The 27,624-nt window shown below is 45.6% G+C and overlaps 1 protein-coding gene across 2 annotated transcripts in view; it reads right to left on the bottom strand.

Annotated features, from left to right (window-relative positions):
* Positions 1-9,871: 9,871 nt before the first annotated feature.
* LOC142574417 (uncharacterized) overlaps positions 9,872-27,624 on the bottom strand; it is a 156,167-nt gene continuing 138,414 nt past the window's right edge. For both annotated transcript variants that reach the window (XM_075683506.1, XM_075683505.1), the window contains one exon: positions 9,872-10,146. In XM_075683506.1, the coding sequence (XP_075539621.1) occupies positions 10,069-10,146 (78 nt within the window). In that variant the 3' untranslated portion in view covers positions 9,872-10,068. The remainder of the gene's footprint in view (positions 10,147-27,624) is intronic.

Below are 27,624 nucleotides of genomic sequence, written 5' to 3' on the forward strand. Positions count from 1 at the left end.
AAGAAACTAAACATCAAAGTATACTGGGACGATGCGGTTTTAGTGGAAGGACTATCAAGGCAAGAGACACAGCCGGATAGAAGAGATAACCTGCGAGTTGTCAAGTGCGCGGGGGATATTGCAACTACCTATCCTGAACTGGTATTCATAGGAAGCTATCCACCAGCGATGACGTCACACAAGGTGCCTTTCGAACTAACCGACAAGACCGTCACCCGAAAATCACCTTATAACATGTCAAGAGAGCGCAAGGTATGGTTGAAGAAGGAATTGCAGGAGATGCTAGACGCCAATATAATCCGGCCTTCGGTGTCACCATTAGCCACTCCCATAACTATTGCGCCGAAAGAAGATTGAACTTTCAGACTGTGCACAGATTATAGGGTTCTCAACTGACAGACAGAACCCATACCATTTCCCATGCCGAAGATAGACACGATTATAGATGAGACAGGTGGTTGCCGATGTTTTTCACGTATTGACTTGTGCAAAGGTTTCTGGCAGATCCCGCTAACCGAAGAAACAAAAATGTACACTGCTTTTATTACGCCATTCGACCTGTATGAGTATAACCGGCTTCCTTTCGGCTGGAAAAACTTACCAGCATGGTTCCAGAAGATTATGGACGAAGTCCTGAAGCCTTTCCTAGGTGTCTTTTGCAACGTGTACATAGACGATAATATCGTCTTCTCCAAAACAGAGGCGGAGCATCAGGAACACCTGCCCCAGGTATTAAATGCCTTGAGCTTGGCACACCTCAAGGTTAATTTTAAGAAAAGTGCGTTCTTTCAATAAAAATTGGGTTTCTTGGAAGAGTCTTTGATGGGACTACCAAAAGCACGAAACAAGAGTCCGTCGAGAGGATATCCCAACTGGTAAAACCATATGACGTCCATTTATTCCGTGTGTATTTGGCATTAGCAGGACATTTCAGACCCTTCATAAAAGACTTTGCTATCAAAACAAGATGCCTCACTCGTCTAACGCAGAAAGAAGTTCCATTTGAGTGGGATGAAGAATGTGAGAGAGTCTACCGTGATCTGGTGCACAGAATCTCTGCTGACCCTATTCTACGCATACCAGATTTTACTTTACCCTTTGAACTGAACACCGACGCCTCACACCATGGGACATGTGCAGTCTTGTACCAGAAATGTCCAGAAGCATCCGGCCGAGAAAAGCGACACGTAGTAGGTTACTACAGCTACACCCTCAAGCCACCTGAAGTCAACTACACCACTACTGAAAAGGAAGCTCTTGCAGTCCTCAAAGCAATTCAGTACTTCCGTACGTACTCAGAAGATGCGAAGTTTACTTTGTTCACCGATCACCGGGCCCTCACTCATCTCTTGAATATGACCCAACCTAAGGGACGTATCGCCAGATGGGTGAACTAGTTGCAGCAGTTCGATTTCGCCATCCCTCACAGACCTGGACCCCTTTTGACTGATGCAGATGCATTGTCTAGACTGATGATACAGGCCAACAACGAACAATCGGAAGAAATCAATGAAATTAAATTGTTGGAAGGCACTGAACAATTGATTTTTATGGAAGGTCACTATCAAGTCCCGCCAACGCTGGTTCCCAGGGTGCTTTATTTGTACCACGATAGCCCAGAATCTGGAGGACACGACGGATTTTGGCGCACCTACAACAAGCTAGTGAAGAAGTTTACGTGGCCTCACATGAAAGAAGACGTCAATCGGTACGTTCGTTCATGCCACATTTGTCAAGTCAACAAAGTGAAATATAAACAGCCTACGCACGCCTTGATAATACCTTGCCACTCGAACGTGCCTTTTGAAGTTATACGCCTGGATTTCGCCGAGCTAAATAAGAAACGAGAAGGAATCCGAAAAACGCAAGCTTTTCTTCTGGCCATAGATGAATGCACCAGGATGGTCGCGGCACGGGCAGGAAAAGAAGATGCGAATAGTGTCATCGCCCTTCTCGAACGGGATATGTTTAGGACAACCAGGACGATTGTGTGTGACAACGGTCCAGCGTTCAAGAGTGAAAAGCTAGCAAGATGGGCTCGAGACCACAATATATCAATCCAATTCTGTGCGCCATACCATCCCGCAGCGAATGGGCTTGCAGAGCGTGCTATACGAGATGTGAAACAATACATCAGGGTGTACGATAGTTTCCCTGGTGGCTCGAAATGTTCTTTAGAAGCAGCTGTAAGACATCACAATCGCTCCTACACCAGTGGCTTGGGATGCAGCCCGCAGTTCGCTTCTTCAGGAGAAACCCCTATTCTTCAGGCGAACCGTGAACTGGGGCTGTTAGAAAATCTCAAGATCGTCGAGAAGAGGAAACAGAAATCGCAGGAGGAGAGGTACTGTAAACGAATGAAAAAAATTTTGACAAGTTACATTGCTTAGATATCCCAGACATTCAAGTCACTGACCTCATTCTAGATAGGAAAGGAGTAAGAGAATCCAGTGCCAAATTTTATGGCCCTTACTCGGCGACAAAGACAACCACTCAGAAAGGAATATTGAAGACTGTGTGGTACATTGGCGAACGTGGCTCAGTTGGATGTGCTCGATTGGAAACGTTTTCAAGTATTACCCCAGGAGGGGTTAGCAAAAGAAACCTGGAAGGGTGAAGCGGTATGAGCCTTGGAATAGAAGATGAAAAGCGCAGGAGTCTGGGTTCAGGAGAAGAGAAGAAGGAGGTGAGAATAAAATGGTAGACAAGATGGACGCCAGTTCCTTAGCAATACGTTCCGTCTATTGTGTCCTTTAACTAGGAACGCTACAAAGTGAAATATAAGCAGCCTACGGACGCCATGATAATACCTTGCCACTCGAACGTGCCTTTTGAAGTTATACACCTGGATTTCGACGAGCTAAATAAAAAACGAGAAGCGGAGAAGTGGTGGGAGTCTAACCCACAGATTTTGGTTTAGACTCCCACCAAAGGTCGAGAGTGTGACTCCCCCAAGAGATCATAGCTTCAAGTGCCTTAGTGAACTCTATTTATCAAGAGTGCCTTAACGGACTTCGCCTTTACACCAAAGTTTGTGAATTCGACTTCTACATAAGCCCGAGGGTTCGACTTCCACCTAAGGTGTGGGCTCCAGGGCCTAAATTGACCCAGTCTTACATTGCCTTGTTTTGGCATGATGAGCGGCATCGGAGTCCGCTGTGGAAGACTACAACGAACGCGCGGGCAGTGGCATGAGTGCGTGACTGCGCCAGGCGATCTCGCGTGACTTCCTTTAGCACATGCTGCGTTTTCCAGACCGTCGTTGGTATAAGCCACTTAGGGCGTTCGCCTTAATAAACAAAACTTCCACTTCTATCCCATGCTTTAGTGATTGCCTGGTACATCTTTTGCAATATATTTGCCAGACGCTTTACGTACCAAGATATGGGAGCACATTTGCGATTCGCTTTTTCTGCGGCGTTTACGCCTTCACAGCGCTGGTACTGATGACGTTACAAAAATATATACAAACTTTAATGATGTGCCGGAGATGCCAGCCTGGCTTATCACCTAGCATGCTACTCTGATGGTGGCGTTAGTTCATGCATTTTGGAACCCATAAAAGAATAATAAATAATGTAACGGACGAATGTTGCAGTTCTACGTGTGTTAACAAATTTCTAGTTGGGCAGGGTCCCCTGCGACCCCCCATTACTGTTGCACGATATGTTTGCCAAGCCAAAGAACTTACTGAAGTCGGTCGATCTTAAGGCGGATATCATCCTTAGGACACTTTAGGCACACTCGCGTATTGATTTCCTTACGCAACGGTTTTTCCGCCAACGTGAAACACTGGGTAGTTCAGGATCCAATCGACTAGTGAGACGAAGTTTCGTCACTGGGGTTGCGACCTTTTGTTATGTTCCGTTCTTCAGTGGACATTTTTGACGAATCCTTCAGTCATTGCGTACGTGCCACAAAGTATAGCCGCTCTTCAGTGGACACGGCTTGTGTCACCTTTGGCCACTGTGTAGGTGTCGAGCAGGTGACTGGCCAGGTGTCGCTTTTGAATCAATCTGTGAGGACAGCGGTAGAATAAAGAACTGAAGCCGAAACTGGATCAATTGTATTGAGGACAAGGAATGACCAGCGTCTGGCTGCGGTGCTTGGCATTGCATCTCACGAGAATAGTTCAGCATCGACGGTGCCATTTCCAGTGGGCGTTCCTTGTTCTTGCCTTCCCTTATTATATTTAACCGGTGCCACGTGGTTGACAGAATTGAAAGCACTTGGTCGTAGTTGGCGGAGGCTGGTTCGTTGTGCGCTGCGTCGTCTGCTGCACGGTGAATTGGCAGTTCCCACCAGCTGCTACAGACTGCTTTCACGCTCAGATGGGTCCATCTATATGTGCCACAGTGTGTATGCAGCTGATTGATGCCAAAACAACATCCTTTCTCTATTGCAAAGTACAGCGTCTTCCATTGCCATCCAGTGTGAAAGCAGCGCGTGTTTTGACACTGGATCGCAGTGGGGATACTGACGCTCACTGGGACTCACTGGGACACCAGTGAGAATGCCGGATAAGAGCTGGGCCACACTGAACGCGACGGTGCTTCCACTACCATAACGCTAGGGCGCACTTGTTTGCGCTGTACAGACGGTGGTTCTCGCTGCAGTCGGCTGATTCGCACTCGAAACTGCGCTGGTTGTGTTTGTGCCGCGCTGGTTGCACTACGCAAGAACGAGCGCTGCTGAATGTTAAAGGCTTTATACAATTTCACCGCTTGATACTGGTCTCTTGCCCTAAATAATGCTATATCTTGTACTAAATCTACTATATCTATATACTACTATACTACTATACTATACTGTACTATATCTTGTACTATATCTTGTACTAAAGGTGGGTGAGCTGCCTATTTATGCATGCACATTTGACACTGAAGATCACTTTCGTTTTTTTGCATTTTTCCTGTTGAGATGGCGGATAGCTAAATTCTTGGACGAAACACGTAAACGCAGAAGACGCCGCGCTCTTGAGTAGTTTGCGCGTAACATATTACTGGGAGTTGTTGCCGTTGTCGCGGTGTTGCGGAGTAGACATGAAATGTAGAAGTTCAGACGCGCTCGAACGAACCCTGAGTTTGAAGCCTACCGCTGATTGGTATCGCGCCCATAACAAAGCTGAGGTGAATCGTGTGCTTCTACCTTCCCCATTGTATTAAAAAAGGGTTCTGAGGGTCAAATACACACATTTTAGCTTTCGCCAGCCGCCCGCGCGAGGTCGGTCCCCACCGAAGCTTAGGCCTAGCGTATCCGCCGAGTTTGTCTGCATGCTATCGGTGCAATGGACCCCGGAATCAAAGAGCCTGAGAAGGATGAATTAATCAATATTTCACCTTTCGCATTGGTGTTCTGAAATAAACAATTTTTTCATGTCTACAGTGCAGCACAAGAAGCGATGTGCGCCGATGTGAAACCTCCTAAGCGCACGTATATGTGCTGTGGCCGAAGGCTGCCAGCACTAGCCTGCGCTTCTCTGACGAAGATATACGACATCACAGACGTGTAGAATGAAACGCATGGCTGAACTAAGAAAACGTTGCATATCACTTGCGTGAAAAACAAGAAGCGACTATCGAAATCGGCAGTAATAGCCTTTACAGCGTCCCTGGTCGGTGGTTAATTTAGGAATTTTTTCGAAGTTATAATACCAATCGCAAGTGAAAATGGATGTTGTGGCACTTCCGAGCATACGGACCGCAACTTTCTCTTTGTAGTGCAGGCGTGAGATTTAGTTGCTGGGCGATTGCGCATCTACTATGTCTGTGCGAGACGTATCTCTGCAAAACTAAAACTGCTTCCCGATCATGACATGGCAAATTATCTATCTGCGTCCATCTGCCGTTTGCAAAAGTACTGACAAATAGGTAGCAGACAGTCATTACTAAATTAGTAGGTGACTATCAAACATGCAGAATTCGAGGGTGCTCTATACAGACAAATGTTCATATCGCGCGTTCAGTCCTTGAGTCTATCGATGGCAGTATGGATCAAGTAGCTCTTCTACAGATCGACCTCGCCAAAGCCTGTCATAAGTTTGAGCACGATTTTTTGTTCCAACTGCTGCGACATCTTCAGTAGTGGATGCATTATACAATGTTATAACACTTTGTTATAAACATTGCATTACAAAGTTAGTTGTAAACCGTACCATCTCCTAGATAATACAGGTACAGTGATCTGTTAGTCAGGGTTGTCCGCTCTCACCTTTACTCTTCACTATATACTTGGAACCACTTTGCCTAAACGTGCGTTGCAACTCAAACATTAAATGATACAGGTATGGAGATGAGGAAATTAAAGTGCTAGCTTATGCAGATGACATTTCCTTCTTTTGCATCGATAAGGCAAGCATTACCAAGGCAATAAACGCTACCCTGCGTTTCTGTGAGACTGCAGGAGCTAGGGTAAATTTTGACAAAAGTAGGAGCATTTGGCTAGGCCTGTGGGCACTCACTCCTCTGTATTCGCGAATATTCAATGCAATCAGCTTCCGTTGCCATATCTCGATAGTGCCTCTTGATAACTTCCGGAACACTGCACCTCATTGGACGTTCACTATAAGCAACATCCGTCGTAAGGTGACAGCCTGGTAGGATCGCGATCTCTCCATTTTCGCGAGAGCTAAGGTATGCAGTATATTTCTCGCTTACAAGCTTCTTTATGTTCTACAGGTCTTCAACTGCTCACATATCCATGTCCGGGTATTTCGTAGAATATTTGCATGCTTTATTTGGCGTTCATCATGGAAAGCCATGAGAAGGGACAACCTTTTCCTTTTGCTTGAGAAGGGAGGCCAGACACTTGTGCATTTGTTTTTGCGAGAATCGGTCACGCAATTATTTTACCTTAAAATCGTCCGTCATCCATTCCTTCTCGCACTTAATTGAACACTTTTTGCTTGACACCTGCCGTTTCTTTTTGACACTACAAACTTTGCTACAGAACTGCCGTTATGGGGATTTCTAAAACTTGTCGACACTTTCCTTTTTCAAAGCTAGATTCACTCTAGTATATTTGTTTATCGTTGATCGAAAGTCGCTAAATGTAGCACGTACAGATAACCTCTTTCCCTGAACCTGTGCACCTAAAGCTGTAGCTGTCTCTGTTTGGTCAAGATGTTCTTTGCCGTGTCCATTGAATGCGCACTACGCCAGCAGCAAAAACGTTTTTCTTTAAGTTGCACACCTTCACAATGCCAATTAAAACGTGGCTTCAGGAAAAAGAATATGTTCCGTGGAATGCAAATTAAAGACTTTGCAATCAACCCAAGACAATTCAACATTGCCTTATACTTTGTCATGATGCATTTCATTTTTGGTACATTTTGCGAAAAACTATAAAAAAGACCTTCCTCTCACGTCTTATGGCATCCGGTTCCTTCCTCTCGAAAAGTCAGCCAGTAATACACCATGATTTCTTTATGTTATTACGACTTTATTGATTATGGAGAAGCCGAGTGATCGACAGACATGCCGAGCCACCTCGCTCGACAAAGTCCACCTTTCGAGAAGAGACTGCCGAAGGGCGCAGTGTGGTTGATGCCTTTGATCCCGTACCTGATTAGATGTCACGTCTCGACGCTTGTGTCTATTTGTCCGAATTTTGAACTTTCATTGAAGTGCGTACCATGCGTGCATTTGTTTCTCATGTATGTTCAAACGTAATATAACATTATTGGTTGGACACTACTCATACTTACACGCAGTAACGCAAAAAAGAAAAAAAACATGCTGGCGTGGCGTAGTGGTAAAGTAGCGGGCCTCGTATCTGTAGATCCGGTGATCGAACCCTCGTAGAAGCATTTCCATTTTGATTTTTTATTTTCTTTATTGCACTAGAACGCTCTCTATTGCTTTCTGTATTAAAAAAATATATACGTGACCAGGCACCACGTATTTAACGCGCTACAGCTGTTTTTCGCAGCAGTACCCAGCACCTCCTCGTATGGTGCACCTGCTCAGCGCCCCAGCATCCAGGGCTCGACACTGAGCCATAATCCGGCGTTGCACTGGACACTGGGTACTGGACTTTGCAATAGGATTACTAGTTTCCCGGTAGCATTGCTAGGGCAACAAAATAAATTATGGGTTTTCGCGTGCCAAAACCACGATCTGATAATGAGGCACGCCGCACTAGGGGGCCGCAAAAGTTTGGACCATCTGGGATCATTATACCTGCACTTAATCTAAGACACGGGCGGTTTTCGCATCTCGTCACCATTGAAATGCGGCCGCTGTTGCCGGCATTCCATCCAGCGACCTCATGCGTAGCACACCAGCCCCACAGCCACTAAGCAACAACGGCGTGTGCATTCTTAGGGCACTTCACGTACTTCAACCCTATTTGCGTCACTGGATAGATCGTGGTTGAAAGTTGTAGAGCATGAGGCTGCTACATGAGGTAAGAGGGATCGAGCACCACCATCTGACCGACTTTGGTCAAGGAGTATGCGGCAATGCGTACATGCTCGTCGCTCTTCAACAAACTTATTTCGCGCCCCCATGGGTTATTTTAGATGCGGGACGGGTTAGGTACCGCTGTTAGAAGGCGCCCTCTGACGCCGACTCGGAGCACTACGTGTATGCCAGTGGTTCTGCACCAATCTTAAGTGAACGTTCGTGACGCCAACTTCGGTCACTAGGTACGTGCGCCAGGCAATGTGCCACTCTGCAATGACACACTCACAGTCGTCGTCATGCCGACATGCTCGTGCGTGAGTTTGGCATGCGAGTGTCACTGCAAAGTACGACGATAGCGGAGTACATTTCTTAGATCGGCAGTATGAAGACAAAATTAAAGAAAGTATATTGACGCAAGTATCAGAATGACCACTATAGATGTTAAATAAAGGTGGCTTCAGAGATACGACGTGTCACTACGTTGCTCAAACGCTAATCCCATTACCTTCTTTCAGTTATCGTGAGATAAGTTCTGCCCTAATTCCTTTTTATTTATTATAGTTTTTTTGCGCTCCCTTTTGTCGAGTACTCCCTCTGCTCAGTGAAAACTAAAATTACTCCTTATTCAGTTGCTGGAGTGCTGTGTGAAATACTTTCGAGTTGAATAAACTGACAAGAAAAGGCAAACAATCAAACAAGCTAAAATAGCGCCTGTACTAGCCCGGTGACTAACGTCCATGTGTCCTTTGTGGACGTGATATTTTTCGCGAAATAATCTGACTTGATTTCTTCTTGACCGATTTTATCCCAATTAGTCAAATTATTCATTTTTAGGGGATAAACAAGACATTTTGCCTCTACCCCAGCGGAGCACATCTGGTGGAGCGAGCGGCGACGGCAGCGGCGTCGACGGCGGCGCCATCAGTTGCAGCGCTGCTGCGGCGTTGCTAGGCAACGGCGGCTCAACGTCGTTCGTCTGCCATGGCATATGGCATATGGCATACGGCTGCCTGCATACGGCATGCGGCGCGACGAGCCGAAATGGCTGGCTGGCTGGCGCAGTAAAGGTTTCGTTTTAAAAGTGGCAGAATATCAATATCTCGTGGATTTGCATAATGACGATTGCGTGACTTACGTAGATGGGACAGGTTTTTCGGTGGAGCGCGGCATACAACACTTTCGTGCTGAAAAATACTTACTGTCCCCGTTAGACCAGCAATGCATATCACAGACATTACGTTGTTTCTGGCAGCTCACATATTTTGAAAGGACGCGACGGGGTTCTTAAATTCATTCGGGTAGTAATTTGCTCCGGCGTGGGCAAAACAGTTTACACACAAATTAGGTTCCTGGCTTATTTCGGCCGCTGGGATGCTTCTACTACGGCTTGTTAAGTTAAAAATTCAGTATTTGTTCGTATAGTGCATGTACAAAATAGGAAAAATAAAGAAGCAGACTTTCACTTATGATTTCTTTATGATGCGTAGCGATGGGATCCATATTTGCTGCCCAGGGTCGATGAAATGAAACAACGTGGCCCTGCTACAACTTTGGTACTCTGTGCACTGAAAGGTAGTGTTCGGGCTATTTGATGAAGTACATAGGGCAGCAAGATTATTGAATAGCCATCCCCTTCCAGTATAACTGATGTCAACGTTGTAGCTCATCCGCTGATTTTTAATCCGTAAACTAAAAGGTGCTTGGCAACTGTAGCAGAGGATACCACTGCATATTCGCAGACCTGAAAAAGAAAGCACAACAACTTAAAATATGTATTTATTACTGTTGTCACTGTAACATTCTTTTTTTGTTTACTAAAACTCAAAGTTAAAAATTAATGATTTATATAGCAAATGTAAACTAGAGCTTTGGTACAATGTCGGCAGATCAATTTTACGAAAGACACCGCTGGGATCACATGCCTAATGTCCAGGAATTACATACTGCCAGAGCGTCCACAAAAGCAGTCACACTCGAGAGCTGTGCACTCTTGTATATTGTAGTTTTCCCTACATTATGCATTCTGTATCAATGGACACCTGATCCTTTTCTCTAACTGTCCTTATTGGCCTACTTGTATGAAGAAGGTGTTCAAAATGCGTGTTTCGCTTTGTATCCACACCTGAACTCTGCAATAAAGCACATATTTCTATTTTTTTAAGAGAAATATCTCCAGATAGTTTGTATACCAAATGTGGTCGTATGTAAATAAATTACTGTAGCGTTCTTTTTGATCTCGTGGTCCGAAAAAAAATTTCGATTTTGCAGTTGTGGTCACAATGAGCTTCCGCAAGCAGAAGTAGGAAGTTGAGTTCTGCTGTCGCTACAGAATGGGTTGTTGTCGCGTAAGAATAAAGGCTAGTACACATTAGAGAAAAAGTAAGCGATACAAATAAACTTATGTCGCAGCTCTTAGGAGCCCGTCCCGTCAGCGAAGGTCGGCGTAGCCGAGAGAACATGCACAGCGATGCAGGAAGCGAACGCGGAGCCCAGCGGGGATGAAGGACGCGAGGAGGTGAGCGGAGGAGCAGGGTGCATCGGAACCACTACACGAAAAGATAAGGAGGAGAGTATCGTGAAAGCTTGAGAGGAAAAGCGTAGTGCGGCTAGGATAGCTACGAGATGACGCCAGAGTGGCGCGCGTAGTCTGGGAGGCCTGTCTGCGGCGGCTGCTGCGAATCCCGCCGACGTGTCACCCACGCGCTGCCTCTCATGATCTCCGGGTTAGCCCTACATCGTGCCAGACTTCAGCCCGTTTTCAACGTGGCGGAGAATGCCGCGCCAGCCAATACATCACGAAATAAAAAAAAGTATAAAGCTGTGCGCAAATTTCGCATTAGGGAGTATCGCAATCGTGGATGAATTTTTTTTTTCGCTAAAAATGTCCTTTATTAGCTAACAATGATTGCTCGATGAAAGTACTCCTGCAAATAATAAAATGTAATAAAGTTACATTATGCGACTTTCTACCAAGCTGACTTTGATATTGAGCAAATAAAGTGTTCAGAACGAGCTGGCGTGCCTCTCTTCGTACATCCTATGCAGCTGCAAATAATAAAATGTAATAAAGTTAAATTATGCGACTTTCTACCAAGCTGACTTTGATATTGAGCAAATAAAGTGTTCAGAACGAGCTGGCGTGCCTCTCTTCGTACATCCTATGCAGCCCTGCACGCTTTGCGTACCTTCAGTGATCACCGCTTTTGATATTTTTGTCAAGATCGTTGACAGATTGAGGGCACCCACCTACTTCCGTTTCTTACATCAAAAGCGCAAGTGTCAGTGCTTCTGAAATAACTTACGGAACCAGCATGCTGTTTTGGCATTACCATTAAGAGCCTGCGGGTAGGAAATAATTGTGAGGGAGCGATAGGGTACAGGTCCTCCCAAAATGAGAGGCTGCATCGGCCATTTTCTGCAAATTCAACATTAAAGCCCCAATCAGACGTACGTAGGCGCCGCCCTCACCTGACGTCGCATTGCGTCTGACGGATGAAGAGGGCGCGCACCCACACGATGCAGGAGTTGCCACGCGCTCGTTGCTGCGCGTTTCGTCGCGGCGATTCAAGGCATACCAGCTTACGCTTAACGGTCACGTTAAACAATGTGCTAAACCCGCCGTGGTTGCTCAGTGGCTATGGTGTTAGGCTGTTTAGCACGAGGTCGCGGGATCGAATCCCGGCCACGGCGGCCGCATTTTGATGGGGGCGAAATGCGAAAACACCCGTGTACTTAGATTTAGATGCACGCTAAAGAACCCTAGGTGGTCGAAATTTCCGGAGTCCACCACTACGCCGTGCCTCATAATCAGAAAGTGGCTTTGGCCCACGTAAAACCCCATAATTTATTTTTTAAACAATGTGCTAAAGATGGCAATAACATGAAGTAAGTTCTAGCTCAAGATATGTTTTATATAATAAAATGATATTGCAGGGCTCCTAATGGTTCAGTTAGCTGAACTGTCAGTATTGTTAACTCGGTGAAACCTGCAGCACCGTTGGCATAGCATTGCGCGCGTGCTCTGTGCCTTACGAGTTCTGCACGCTGTGTCAGCTCCCGAACTTCGGCGATGAGCATTTCGTTAATAATGCACCCGTTACGGCTGAAGACTTCAGCGGCTGTCATCATAAAATACCAAAACCCGCGCGAAAATCTGATCACAACGCCCGCAGCTTGCCCGGCACGGAGTGTTACCCGGGCTTGTCTGCGCGCAGCGCGAAGAATCGTTCCGGAAGTCACGTTGGTTCGCCGCCGTCGGCATGTCGGGTGGGTGACGCGAGCGGCAGCTTCCGGTGGGGGAGCAACAAACCTAGCAGTGCAGGGCCTCCACGCAGTCGCGCGTCAACATGCCATGCAGCCTCCGCACCTGACGCCGTACGCGTTCAGACGCGGCGCTGCGCGTGCAGTCGCGTACGAGCGCGTATGTCTGGTTGGAGCTTAACGCAGCCGAACAAAGTGAAACGCCGCATTTATGACGTGGCTCAGCCAGCACGTTGATCGCTGGTTTTGTACAACTACTCTATAAAACACTATATTCTAAAATATATATTGGATCACATGGAGCAAATAACAAATTTTGGCTTCTTTACAACCGCTACTGAGACATCGAAACAGGATCTTTCACATAGGAATAATAATCAGTCAATAAAGTAATAAAAAATCTAACATTTGCTATAGCGCCCAGGAACAGCTGCCGAGCCTTTATACTAACGCGCTTAAAAAGTGATACGCAACGTACAATGTATAGAGAAGACAAACATGTTAAACAATGTGACGTAAGAAAATAGGTGGGGGAAAAGGAAAGGAGGGAGGCGTGAAAAGGATGTGATTATGCAATCGGAGAACCCACACAATTCACACAGAATGAACTCTCAAATGAGTGAGTACAGGCAGAATAAATATCACATATTTTCTTAAGTCGACTTATGGAACGGTGACTATACACGAAAGCGGCTCAGAAAAGTGCTGCCTGGCATATTTTTTCGCCAAGGAAAATAGTACGTGGTCAATAACATTTGGGAAATGTATAGTGTCATGAACCACCTTTTAAATTAGCACAAGGTCTGATTTATTACTTTATAATTTAATGTGCGCGAGTTTAGGGGCCATTAAGAAGCTCGGACTAACATCGTCGATATGACAAACGCGGTGCGTGTAAATAAGCCTAAGATTCTTCTGTAGGCATTGAGTGTACGTGTTTAGAATTCTTTTACATTTTATTCATTTCACAATACTGAGAGTCTCACTACCAAGCAGGAGTGGGACAACAAACAATACAGATATAATTCACATAGGGTGCCCTCATTTTACAAAGAGAAAAAGTAAAACACAAGAACGTTTAGACATGCACATTCTGCCAAAAACTAGACAGGCATACTGCACTAGTAGATGGTGAATAGTATAAAATTAGTTTCCGTAAAACAGCAGGTGTGTGGCGGTCATGCGATATTCGATGGACAATGCGCAAAGCACGAACGTTACGTTGCTTCAAATATCTGGCATGTGAAGAGAAGCATAGAGTTCCGTCGAAGCACGTGCCCAGATCCTTCATTTCATTGACCCTGTGCAATGGAGCATTGCCAAGGGTTTATAAAAATTGCACATGGTGTGTTTCGAGCATAAAATCTAATAGGATACTTTTGAAAACATGTAGACTAGCTTATTGGCGGGCAAGGAAGGGGGCGGTGGGGCAGCTCCACCGAAATTTGAGTGAAAATATGTATTTTTTGGTAAGTGCAGTCAGGAACACCATCCTCACTGTTATAAATAATCAATCAGTCAAACAAGCAATCCAACTAATTTGTTTATTGTGCCTAGGAACCGCACAGATCTAGTTCCTGGTGCGCATGAAGACAAAAAAAAGGTAAAATTCCAACCAACTATAGCAAAGTATTACATAATAATAACTAGAATAAATTTTCGAAACCACAACAATAACTGGTAAGATGTTTCTATTACGAGAAACAATACATATATATATACAGACATGCGAGGCGAAAACCATTTACGGAAGAACTCAGAAACTAAGAGAAGTGAGGAGAGGAGAGCAGCTAGAAGTAAGGCTCGTGAAGTACGAAGCTCGAAGCGGAATGAAGACAACTGATTTTGAGAGATCTCAAGATAGGAAAAATGACAGTTATAAAGATTTTGCATTCTGCGTAGAGGTGAGTACCTGCTGGAAGAGGCAGGAGCGTGGTAGCACTGGCGTTCCCTTGCAGTTTTCTGTGGAACCCGCAGGGAAACAAGGTAATATACCCAAAGTGTAATAATTCTATAAATGATTGTGTATAAATGAGGGGGTCAGCACGACTACGTCTCCAGCTAAGTGATGGAAGTGTAGGATAATTGCTTAGCCTTGAAAAGTTGTTTGTGTATGAGGTCAGAAAACGACGCTTATAGATACTATAAGCTTTTTATCCACATGCTCAAATAAAATCTTATTTGAGTTGCATTTGCCATTTCAGACCACTGCGATATATCAAGTTATTGGGAGACCAATTCAGGTAAACAACTTGTGGAAGGGAAGTGGGCTACGGAACTCTCTTGTAAGTCTGCAAACGGAACAGAGCGCGCGCCTCCCTCGTGAAGCTGTGTGCTTTGAGCCTAACGTACTATCAAAATGAATGCCGAAGTAACCTATTTCGCAGACGCTCATCAACGCTGCATGATCAAGAGAAAAGGGAAGACGATAATACGCTTTTTACGCGAATATGAGAAAATTCCGGTTTACGGTGAGTTTAGATTGAGCCCCTTTAACGGGCACCATTCAAAAAAATGAAAATAGGTGGGAGTACAGAGGATCATACCTCAAATACCTCAATGTCGCCAGGGTGAAGAACAAATGAATACTTCTGGATTGCTGAAACAACATCGTTGATGGACATTAAGAAGTCATTCGCTCCCAACACGGTACCTTGGTGCACACCCCATAATAACTAGTCGACAAAAGAAAATTTATCATTGACGCTCACAAAGCAGGACCAATTACGGAGATAGCTGCATAGTATAGCTTCAATGGCAGCTTCATCATCGTAGTACGCAAGCTTCTCTAGCAATAGGTGTTGATTGACTACGTCAAACTTTTTGCGAAGATTGCGGTACCAACTGTCCTCCTCAGTGTGACGGGTGTGCAAACTTGCATTATAAAGCTCACATCGTAGGTAGTGTCTAGTGTTTTGCGGCCCGAACGAAATCGATGTTGATTTAAAAGAACATTCTCCCACTCAATAATAATAATAATAATTAGGCCATCATAATAAGAATCACTCAATTATTTACATGCTTATTACACTGCAAAGACACAGCTGCCAAGCCATTGGGCTCCTTAAGTAGTACTCAGCATGCTATCTACAGAGAACACAAATTTAGTAGTAAAGAAATGAGACGTAGAGAAAAAAATGCAGTAATAGTCAACGGGGAAGCAGGCATAGAAGGGAATTGGTCATACAACCAGTTTACCTACATATACACAAAACGTGCGAAATTAACTTTGAAATATGTCAGTACAGGCAGAATACATATACCGTCTTTTCAAGTTGCGCCATAGTACAGTGAAGACTGTAAAAGGGCCTCGCAGGAAACGCACAATGTTGTCTAATATATTTTTGACGCACTGAAAATTGCACTTGATTAACAAGCTATGGGCGGTGTATACTGTCATGGGTCACATTATAGAGAAAGAACACGTCTGATTTCGTGCGCCTTGGATTTAGAGGCAAGAGCTGAGGTATATTTCACAGGGCCAAACTAATAATCAATGAATCAGTTTAAACATAATTGACTAAATTTCTTAACGAAGCAATCAAAGAAATATTTATTTTGATGTCCAGAAACAACTACGAGCATTCATACTGGTGAATTTTGAAACATACGAGATAATATGTACAGAGAAGACAAATGTGGAAGGCAAGAAAATGTGAGATAGAGAAGCAACTGTAGAAGTCGAAAACAAGGAGGCGGCCTGCGGCGGCAACGACTTGATGACATAGGATAGATGGTAGTGAGTCGCTATTTAAAAAAAAATATTTGTGATTGCCTTTAGAAAGAAGCGGAAAATTGATGCGAGCTCTCCATTTAATGCTAATGGGAGTTCCGTTTAAAAAAAAAAGAACACTGCAGGCTTGTGTGGCCTTGCAGTATCACAACCCACGTCATTCCAAGTTGTTCCTTTGGAGCAGTTCGAATAAAAATATCAGTCGTCTCTAATTATCGGAAAACTCTAAAGTGTCGCCCCTTCATGACTGATCCATTTCAACCCTTGCCAGCATATGAAGTCTCCGCACTCTTGTTAGAGAGATTTTACAAATGCAGTAATTCATTCATGCACATTTAACTTGGCGCGAACTTTGGTCATAATTTTCTCAATTTTCTCTAAATGTGGACTTGGCGTTTACGGGTACTCCTGGGCAGCTGGTTGAATTTTTCTTGTTCCTAAAACAATTCTTAACAGAATGGTTGCTTGAATGGATGCTCTTTATAGTCCAGCGCTTTTTTCACTCTTTCGCTATCGTCATCCTTTCCTTATTCTTTTGCGCTGCTACATAAGTTGTAATTTGGTGGCCATTTTCGCTTACACTACTCTCTGTGGCGATTTTTCTCGGCCTTTTTGTTCTAGGAATTCTGGTTACACACCGTTTAAAAAAAGCGCAAGGCGCAAAGATGGCGAGAGAAAAGAGGGGGAAGGTGTAGTAATCTAAGGTTGGCACTGTGGTTGTAATTTTTTAGGATGAAATGTGCAGCGATATTTTAAAGAAGTCCAGGAGAAGTAGAGTCGGGGACTCAAATTGGTATTGCGTATTCCGTTTTACTGCGAACCAAAGTTTTATATACCATTAGCTTCACGGTTGATCGAGAAAAAAAAGCCCCGTCGAAGGTAACCTAGCATGCGGGTTTGTGAAAAACCATTTTCAATATGGAGCTGATTCTAGCACAATAATGCTAATACAGTGGGTTGTAATAGAGGGAACGTATCGGGTAAAATGCATGCCAATACATTTTGATGTACTTAATTGGCTTAACTGTGTGTCACACCAGTCAGAGATCAGGCTAATATTGAAATGTGTACCTACATATTCTTACCCGGAGACCGTTTTTCTCCGGCTAACAAATGTTAAAATTTATAGCTCGGCGACGGATGCACCTACATCAATCGCAAATTTCTCGATTGTGATCTGTGGTTCTTTCCGTTGTCTGTTGTCACAGAATCTTGTGGAAACTTATCGTATGCGGCACACGAATTGCGTAGTAATTCCTGGAAAACAGGCGCGCACCAGCAATTACGCTGCTGCCTTTGACGAGTCATGTATAAATGGCGACGCGCTTGACCCATGGATCAGACTTAGACGATCGCCAAATATTGTTGTGCTTTGAATGTCACTTGCTTTTGTGGACAAAGTTTGCCGCGTAAGCAGCTACCTTCGAGGTTCACTGTTGTGCTACTGTGCTCGTCACTATCGCTGTAACGTGACATTTGGTGGAGCTGCTTTGTGGTCATGTACCCCACATCCCCGCGAAGCCGCGAAGCAAGCCAGAACCACGAAGACAACCCGAAAATTGTCCCGATCCATGGGGCTAGGAAACCAGCCACCGGAGTGCGCACTTCTTCCAGACAAGACCAGGAAATGCATGGTCATGACAACAGCAACAATAAAAGTGAGAGCGCCGCTACAAAGACCGTGTTACAACACCCAAGGGAGCAACCGATGTTCCGCGGATCAACGTTTTAGAACCCGGGAAGCTGGCAGGAGAGGTATGAAAGGGTTGCTACGTTTCCCAACTGGAACAGCGACGACAATGCACACCATGCCGTTTTCTAATCTGAAGACGCCGCCAGGACGTGGTTCGAGAACTCATAAACCACCTTAACAACTTGGGGCCTCTTTTGCCGCGGCTTCCTATAGACTTCCACAAGCGTCCTGAACAAAGAGCGAGCACAAGCTCTGCTGGCAGCCCGCATATAGCTACCCAACGAGGGCATCTTGATCTTCATCTAGCAGATTACTAATCTGTACCGCAACGGCGACCCGGACATACCCGCAGAGAAAAGAACTGCATGTCATATTGTTCGCTAATAAAAGATGAAAGACAGACAAAGAAAAACACAGAACCACCATACGGAGGTAACTTTGAACTGGTTTAATCACCGCTCGAATAAATCAGAAGGAAAATTGTTCGTTTCTTTATGCGTGGTGTAAAATAAGGGCTCTTCGCTGGAACTATGCGCTACCGGTTGAACAACGTAGCAGCATTTCTCACAGAGGGCACGACCCTTCAAAAAACGCCGTACATGCAAACTAAATAATAAAGTCGCCGCTCGAAGGTGCCGAACGTCTGCGAAGAAGCCCAAGCGCCCTCATCTAACGACCTGCGGGTGACTATGAGAGAAACTATGCTTGAAGGAACGCGAAGAATGTTTCCAACCTCGCAGACCGAGGTTGCATAAATAGCAGATGCTGCATGGGAAGGAACTAAACAGTTGCGAGGCGCCCCAGAGTTCCCGCAGCCGCAGCATGAAGCAAGGAGCTGGGCAGCCGTCTCCCGCCATCAAGTCCCTTTTCCGTGCCCGTACCTGGTAACGCCGTAGTTCCGTGGCCAACCACCTACGCCACTACCAGTCGGTCCACTTATCTGCCCGCGCAATACCACGAAGGACACAGATGTATGGTGTCCTTCTGACACCACAATTCTGCTCTGACTATAAGGAAGCAGGGCCATATCTGCCACCGATGCCTTAACCATGACTTGGGGCTAAGATGATTCACCTTCAAAGCGCTGCGTCCACAGCAAAGTGAACTACTTAGTGGTATGCCGACTACCTCGCCGAAACGCAGTGGAGACCCCGACGAACTTCTTCACCGCCACAAGGACGCTACCCTTCGCCTAGCTCCGACCACACACTGCCCCTGCCCGGGGCCGGTCAGGAAACGCACGTGCGAATATTAAAAGCAGAAACAGATGGAGGTGCGATTGGATTTCATCGAAATACCGAAGAGCCTTCGCCACTGACAGCGATGCTTCAAGAATCACATCTATGAGGCGCAACGAAACGCCGCCATACAGACGCCGTCTCGAAGCCAAGGAGATGCCGTCTCAAGAAAATCCGACGACGCGACGTTAACGCAACGGCAAAAGGCTTTGCAACCGTGATTCGACATCATGGCATAAAAGCAGCGATAAGCCCAGAACTACCAAACTCTGCGTCCTTATCGATGGCCAAAACTTCACCGAATTATTCAACAAAGGAGCCGACTACTCTGGCGTCAGTGAACAGTTCGCCACCAATTTGAGGAATCTTATTGCTGCGCGGGAAGGCCCTCAAATCAGAATAGCTGCAGGGCACCTGGTAACGTCGACTGGAAACTACACGGCATGAATTACTGCTCTTCACTGGACTTTACCTGCCACCTTCCTTGGCCTCCAACAGTGCCTGCGAGACGTAATTCTCGGCATGGACTTGCTGAACCAACACGATTCAATGACCGACCTGAAGTCGAAGTTGATAATCCTATGCGAAGACTTAGCTATGCCGCCGGAGAGCTCTCCTAGTCATCATGCCTTGAGTGTGCTCGAAGATCAGCTCAGCATCTCACTTCACTCTGACATTATTATTTTCGTCGGCACCAGAACACCGTGAGAAATAAAAGGTTGTCGTCGACGGTGACCAACACCTGCTGCTAGATGTGAAACTTCCTTCGCAAGTGGAATCGCTCGAGTACATGCCGGAAAAGCGAAAGTATTGCACACAAATTTCAGCCACTAGAACAAACACCTCATCAAAGGTACTACGAGAACACGCATCGAGGAAATTGTGCAAAATGGAAATGCGCTTCTCCTCACGAATTCTGCCATATCTACTTCGACGGCCCCAGTTACCGAAAATGCATTTGATAGCAATCCGGGTCTCCCTATGAGTAAGCGGCAACAGCTCAAAAATCCGCTCCTACAATATAAAAACTGCTTGAAGATGTCATCTAGTATTCCAAAAGCAGTAACTGCGAAGCACCGCATAATAATGAAAGAATGAGCTCGGACCATCTGTCCGAGCCCGAATCGAGCTTCTTCGCTGGAACGAGAAGCCAGAAATCAAGAAGTGGATCAAATGTGATGCGACAAAAGTTCTTGAAGAGACTGTGGGCGTCTCTCATAGTCTCGGTGAAGAATAAAGGATGGTACCTTCCGATTCTGTGTCATTTACAGTCGACTCAACAGGATCTCAAAGAAGGACCTTTACCCATTCCCACGGTCAGAACGCAATATACCGGCCTTGTAAGGCTAACTATTTCTCATTCATGGATCTCAAGAGTGGCTACTGGAATTGAGAAGTCAACCAGAGGAATCGCGAGAAGACCGCCTTAATCACGCCAAAGGGCGTTTACGAGTTCAAGTCCGGGTCATTCGGGCTGTGAACGGCACCTACGACTTTCCAGAGCATGACGGACCACCCCCTCAACAAACATACTCTGGTTCGAGAGGCGAGAGCGGGACAGCAGCGTCTGCCACGACGCTTGAGTGTGGCCACTGTGTGGCAGAGTGCTCCTAGCTGTTCCCAGTATTTCTATTGTTCGTCATATTGAGTCAGGAACATGACATCAAACCTCCTTGGGTGCGGGAACTGATGGTTTGTAACGATCTTGAGCGTTGTCACTTTCGTCTTTGTGAGCTGTGGATACGGTAGTGGGAGTGCTCTGTGATTGAGTCTTTGTGGAGACGGTATTAGCAGAGTTGAAGTGGCAGACCTGTCTCGGCTTCTTGGATGACGTCGTTGTCTTCACCAGAAATTCCTACAATGATTGCAGGCGGTTTGGGACAATAATAGAGGCCATAAAGTCATCAGGGGCGCTATAACGTAAAACTATTCCAAACTTTTCTAATCCAATTCTGCTATCAGCCCTCCGCGATTGGTCAAAAACATTTTTCGACCACCCCCCACTTCACCTGTCTGTCACGCGACGTCACGAAAACCGCAATACATCCCCATCTGGTATGACGTGTACACACTGATTATGCATGATTTGACAGAAAAAGAAAAAAAACAGTTATTTCTGATTCGACCCCTTTTCGCCATTAGCCCTTGGCTATTGGTAAAATGTTTTCGGGCTGCACCCACTTCACCTGCCTGTCACGCGACGTCAAAAACCGCACGAACTCACCGCGTCAAAGTGACGAGTACGCGATAAAGATGCATTAATATGCCGAACAAAACTGAATTTTTATCGGAATAGCCGCAGGCTGCCCCGTTTCGAAAGGAATAAAAGATGGGTGCCGCCGATCGCTGAGGCGCTGGCTACTCGCTCCTGCCGGAGAGCATGGGTGTATTTGCGTATAATAAAACGTCTTGCGTGACCGTGTAACGTTTTCAAGCACTTTCGGCACGTTTACCACCTCATTCTGCTAACTCTTTTTTGCTGAGGGTCAGTTTTAGCGTCATTCTTAAGCTTCCGTTGCATGCCGCCGCGATTTTCAACCAGCCACTGCAAGCTAAGTAAGGGAAAGCCGACCCATCGCAGACGCCGGCACCACCCGCTCATCCGGTTATCGATTTTCAGTGCACTGGCTCTGCCCCAGTGAATCACTCTCCATTTGAGCGTTCTCCTTGCCTCTTGTCAGCCAATTAGATAAGACAAGCCGCTCAGTGTAGGCAATGTTACTCATTTTTCAAACAAACAAAAGTGACCTCCTATGAACGAGGAGAGCGTTTGATTGGTCTGTTCAGACAACCCTGTGGGTGACCGCCCAGTGCTTGCGTCGGTGGTATACGCAAGTTTGACGTCAGGAAATTGGAATTGAAACATATTGGAATAGCTTTACGTTATAGGGCCCGAGGCCTCATTCTGAAGACGGAAAAAATGTCGCTTCGCTTAGAGTGAGTAGCTGCTTCTGAGTCACGTCATCTGGATGTCCAGCAAACCTGTAGCCCGTCCTGATCCGAAGGAGACATCCACCATCGCTAACTTTCCGCAGCCGGCAGACACGAATGAAGAGCGCTGATTCGTTCACCCATGTGCCTATTACAGGTGCTTAGTCATACGTTTCACGCATCAATGAACCATTGAGAGATCTTGCAAAATTTTACGTCGAGTTGAAGTGGGAAACGGCACAAATCGAAGCACTCAATCCGCTTAAACGACTACTGCAGTCACAACCAGTACTTTCGCACTTCGATGAAGGCACCGACACCGAGATGCACACCGACTGAAGTTGGCTAGGCTTCGGCGCCGTCCTAATCGAAAAGAAAGACCGGCTAGAAAGGGCGTTTGCTTACGCTAGCAGGTCACTGTGCAAAGCGGAAGCGAATCATTGTTTCACGGAAAAAATAATGCGTTGCCATCACTTGGGCTACCATCAAATTCCACCGTTTAATATTGTAAGTGACCAGCATGCCTTATGTTGCCTGGCCAACTTAAAAGACCCTGCACGTCGCCTCGCACGATGGAATCGGAGACTTCGTGAATGTGAAATCACAATCGTCTAGAAGTCCGTACGAATACGCTCTGATGAATATTGCCTATGACGCACCCCCATTGACCCATCACCGCGAGGCGACGATCGAGTATGCCAACGCCGTCCCGGGAAAAATAAGCCCGCAAGGCTTCTCTGAACAGCAACGAGCAGACCCGGAGCTAAAAAAGCCTCTCTTTAACAATGGCACCGCCTGTTTTCAGACTAAACGCCACACGCAATAGCCGCGTCAAAACAGGAAGGAGCTTTGTGCCAATCCAAACGCTCCTGTATGCGTAATCATGCAAACAGCAAATAAAAATTGGAGTCAGATATTTAGGAGCACAGATACAACAAAAGAATTATTCCAACAGATACCGTGTAGCTACACGACTTGCTCTAACCTTTGAACACAAACATTCCCAATTGCTGCAGTCATCAAAAAGTTTATTATTCAATTTTAGTTAATTGGGCTGCTGACAGCAGTAGTTGTCCTCTCACTTTGTGTCCCTCTGGCCACACAATGTATTTGCAGAGGTGCACTTCGCGTGCCTCCTAGTGCCTAATTAAAAAAAAACATAAATCTTAATTTTGAACACCCTGTATTCAATAACCCGTACAGTAGATATGTGACTCATGCCAATGAAAAGAATATGCTTTTCTCCGCTGCATGTCCGAATGATCATGTATCTGGAGGAACTGGCTCGCTATCCGTTATCAAGATTGGTCAAGTGGTAATACATTAAAAATATACATGCCCAAGAAAAGACCCATACTTTTCCGTCTGGGAATAAGAGCGTTTTTACAGCGAAGCTGGGTGGCTAGCCAATTTGTCCGCTCGTCCATCCATGTGCAGGTCGACTGTACGCTGACAACAAAAGGAGAAGCACGTTATTGGTGAACACCACCTTGGTTGCACAGGGCTTCTTTACTCCGATCTATGACGTCACGCTACTTGGCCCGACATTTCAGTTGACAAGGGTGACCTGATGAAAGCTGTCACTTCAATATCCCCGTTTCCTTCTCGGGAGCGTCCCCACTAGTTTCTGTGGCCGTCGGGCGAGGGAACATGACGTGATCGATCGCAGTAACAAGGCCTTGTGCTATCTAGGCGGTGTTGGATTAGTTGCGCCAGTAGTCACGTCGTTTGTCTCCATCGTAGTCGATCGCGCGCGCAGCAGTTTCTTTCCGGCTTCGAAATCGGTAGGCCACGCGTTATACATACTTTGGAGGAGGCAGCTTTCGATCAGCAACGCCGCGAGCAGTACCTGGAAGGAGCTCGTCTACGCAGTGCTGATGCTGCAGCCCGCGCATAAGAACATGCTCGTGCCACCAAGCGCAAGCGGCAACTGCGTGCCGAGAATCCGGCAGCCTACAAATCCGTCGCTTAATGAACTGTCAAGATTAGCCCAGTGATTAACGCTGGGGCAGCACGTTTCAACTTCCCTGGTGAACAATCAGTACGGAGTGTTTCGGCGGTGACTTTGTTTATTAACACAGATATGTTGCTAGGTAACTAAAAAATAAAGATACTCCACTCATTCAAAACTCTTGGCATTGTGCTCAATGAGAATCTACCGTGGAACATGTTGTTTCTAAGATTTGGATTGCCATAGGGTATACGTGCATTAATTAAGAGTTGCTTCTTACGCAGGTCAAGGCTAGTCTCTAAAATGTGTTATTTCACGCTCACACTAATTAGGCACATTTAGTTTGGGAGATATGGCTGTTACAAATCTACTTAAAATTTTTACATCGCAGAACAGAATGTTGCGACTTCTGGCTACAGATCGCACACCTCTGCATCTGCATGAAAAGTTAGAAATGATGAAAATTACTCACGTGTACCTATACCGCCAGTGTTTACCCTATAAAAACGATGTAAGTAAAAACAGGCGTTCTCTCACCTTTACCTTCCTTATCTGATAACCCCTTCATATAATATACGTAGCAGGCAAATTTGGAATATAGAGGCGGGTACAATGGCTTATGGACAACAACTGATGTAATGAAAACTGCTAGAACTACTAAGTCCTTGTTACAGACGCGCTATACAGCAAGAAAATACACCAAACAGCAATTCACGTAGTTTTTTTCTACATTAAGTATATTTTCCTGAACTGTTTACATTTCTGATAATTGGTGTGAATATCTTAGATTTCTATTTGTTTTGCAAGTGTTTCCTGACTTCTATTTTTGGTAAACTGAGTGATGATTCGCCCAGATATACCCTTTTTCATGACTAAGTGAGCTGTTGTAGTCTGCGTGTTTGCATATGTCTTTAGCCAGAGACAATTAAATAGAAAGCGATTATTACAGTTGTATATGTTCACTCGTTTGGGAATGTGTATATTTATATGCCGCAAAGATGCGTCCAGCGAAAGGTCTTATTTTTAAAGGATCAAAAATGTGTTTTCACTTCTCGCTCGCTGAACTCTTCGCCTTCATGCAATGTATATGTGTACTTCCTTCGGGGGGAGGGTTGGGGACTGGACCAAGTAAAGCTTTCTGTTAAGCTAGTTTGTCCTACGTGCTACATCTTGTTGATGGAAATAAAGATTGCTATTATTCTTATAATCGCTATCCGCAGGGCGCTGCTTAATTCTCCGTCATCCACCTAGTTTCGCGAGAGATGGCTCTTGGGCACGTGCTTGTAAATAAGCTTTTTAACAAAACCCAGAGTTACGCATTTAGGGGCATGGAACATTTTGTTTGTGCGTATTTATTTATAAATAAGCTGTTACAGTTTTCTTCTGGTGTTCTTTCATAATTATTGGTATGTGGAAAATACTTTTGCTTCGTGACCTAAAATATTTCTATCGCGTTTTCATAGTTACAGTCGATGTAGAGAGTATGGCGAGAATGGCTATCAACAATGTCTCTTGCAAAAAGTTCGCTGTGATAATGGCGGCGTATTCTAAAGCCAGCGTATTTACAATATTCGTCATAGAAAGGGCATTGGCCCGAAGCTGGCATTAATAATGGCAACTATAAGGTTCAGCGCTGGTACTAAGCTAGCAGATCAATGGCTAGCAGCTAGCAGCACTGGCATAATGTTGGTCAACATTCGATTGCGTTGCATCTTGCCAATACGCCAGCTTTAGTTCAGGACCAGTACCAATTTCTGCCAGAAAGGGTTCATGCTTGGACCATTCGTGGTGTGTAGCCTGGGACGGCTGAAGGCTTTTGACTCTGCTTCAGACTACTCTTTTTAGACACACCGGGATGGTGCTTCTATCGCGGGGAACAATGCTACAGAGTGGTTCCTACTGATTAAGAACATGCCTGCAATGCTGCGGCAGAAACAACGACACCAATGATATTACGTTGCTCAGGCTGTTAATTGGGGAGAGTGCTATGGTGTGCCTATAAATAGAACTCTATATCGCCTTCTTCTAGTCTTTTCTACGTAAGCCTTCAAACTTGGTGTGATGACTTCGTGCTACAAATTTTGAAGCCTGAATAATCATCCTATACTCACGTCACTTATCTTCAGATGTAGAGGATCGTAGCGAGCAGCTAAAGCTTCGAGCTCTCTGCATGTTGCAATATATTTTCTGTGATCTCTGCAGTCAGTGACAAGAAGACAGGGGCTGACATCGTCCTCTGCAAAGGGGGCCTCAAACCAAGCCCATCAATCGGGTCCTGAGCGGCCAGTTTGTTATGCCAGTGACGTGAGTGAGCTCTTCGATACTAGCATCGTCGCGATTGATTCATCTGATGGCTCCTCTACTGATGATATGGGCTAGGACAGTAATTTACCTTGGTGCCAAGCCGACGTCTGCAGAAGAAGATACGAGGAACGTCACCTAGCAGTCATCAGGCGATGAAAAAGGCAAGTGGTAAGCAGTCAAACACTATTGCATACGTACCAACAAAGACAACAGACAACCTCAACTCCTTGAATAGGCAGAGCTTGTCAGAATATTTCGAACGAACTGCCCATGGTCAAACACAAGGGATACGTATGAACGCTCGAATGAACATCCTCTCGGTGGAAGTTAATGCACCGACAATAGTGGAAACACTGAAAAACGTCACTCAGTTGGGAAGACTCCCTGTTCGCGCATACCCCACATACGGCAAGAAAGCGACGACAGGCGTCATCTACGACGTGGATATTGATATGACAGACACTGACCTGGCGAAACTACTTTGATCGTTGGCTCCTGTACACAGCTTTCACGGTTTTGGACAATCCCAATGTGTGAAATTAGTGTTCCAGTTGGAAACTTTGCCAACACACGTCAAGGTTGGATACCTGAGGCATTGGGTACGTCCTTACGTACCGAGGCTTTTACAATGTCACAAGTGTATGAAATTTGGGCATGTCAGTGCAGTTTGCAAGGATGCAGTAACATGCAAACGATGTGGTGGACCTCACGCAGACACCAATTCAAACGTTGCTGCGACGTGTCCAAATTCTTCTGGTGCCCACGACGCAACGTCAAAAGAGTGCCCAAAGATCAGGAAGGAAATGGTTATTCTGAAAAAGATGGGTACAGATCATTCCACACACAGGGAAGCGACAAGGGCTATCCGCCACCGCAGTCGCCGTTCACGACACTGACATCAACGGGACCGCAGCCCTCCTCGCGTAGAAGGATCGGCAGCTCAAGTGCAGCATCCACCTCCTCCTCGTCTGAGGAATGAGGCACGTGCCTCAGTACCTTTGTATGCTACGAAAGTACAAGGGGACTCATCATCGGCCCCAAACACGTTGGAGACTCACTGGCCCTCGTTAACATCAAGACCTGCGGCAACGCCCTTATGTAACGCTCCT

This window comes from Dermacentor variabilis, chromosome 3 (genome assembly GCF_050947875.1).
Source record: "Dermacentor variabilis isolate Ectoservices chromosome 3, ASM5094787v1, whole genome shotgun sequence".
NCBI lineage: Eukaryota > Metazoa > Arthropoda > Arachnida > Ixodida > Ixodidae > Dermacentor > Dermacentor variabilis.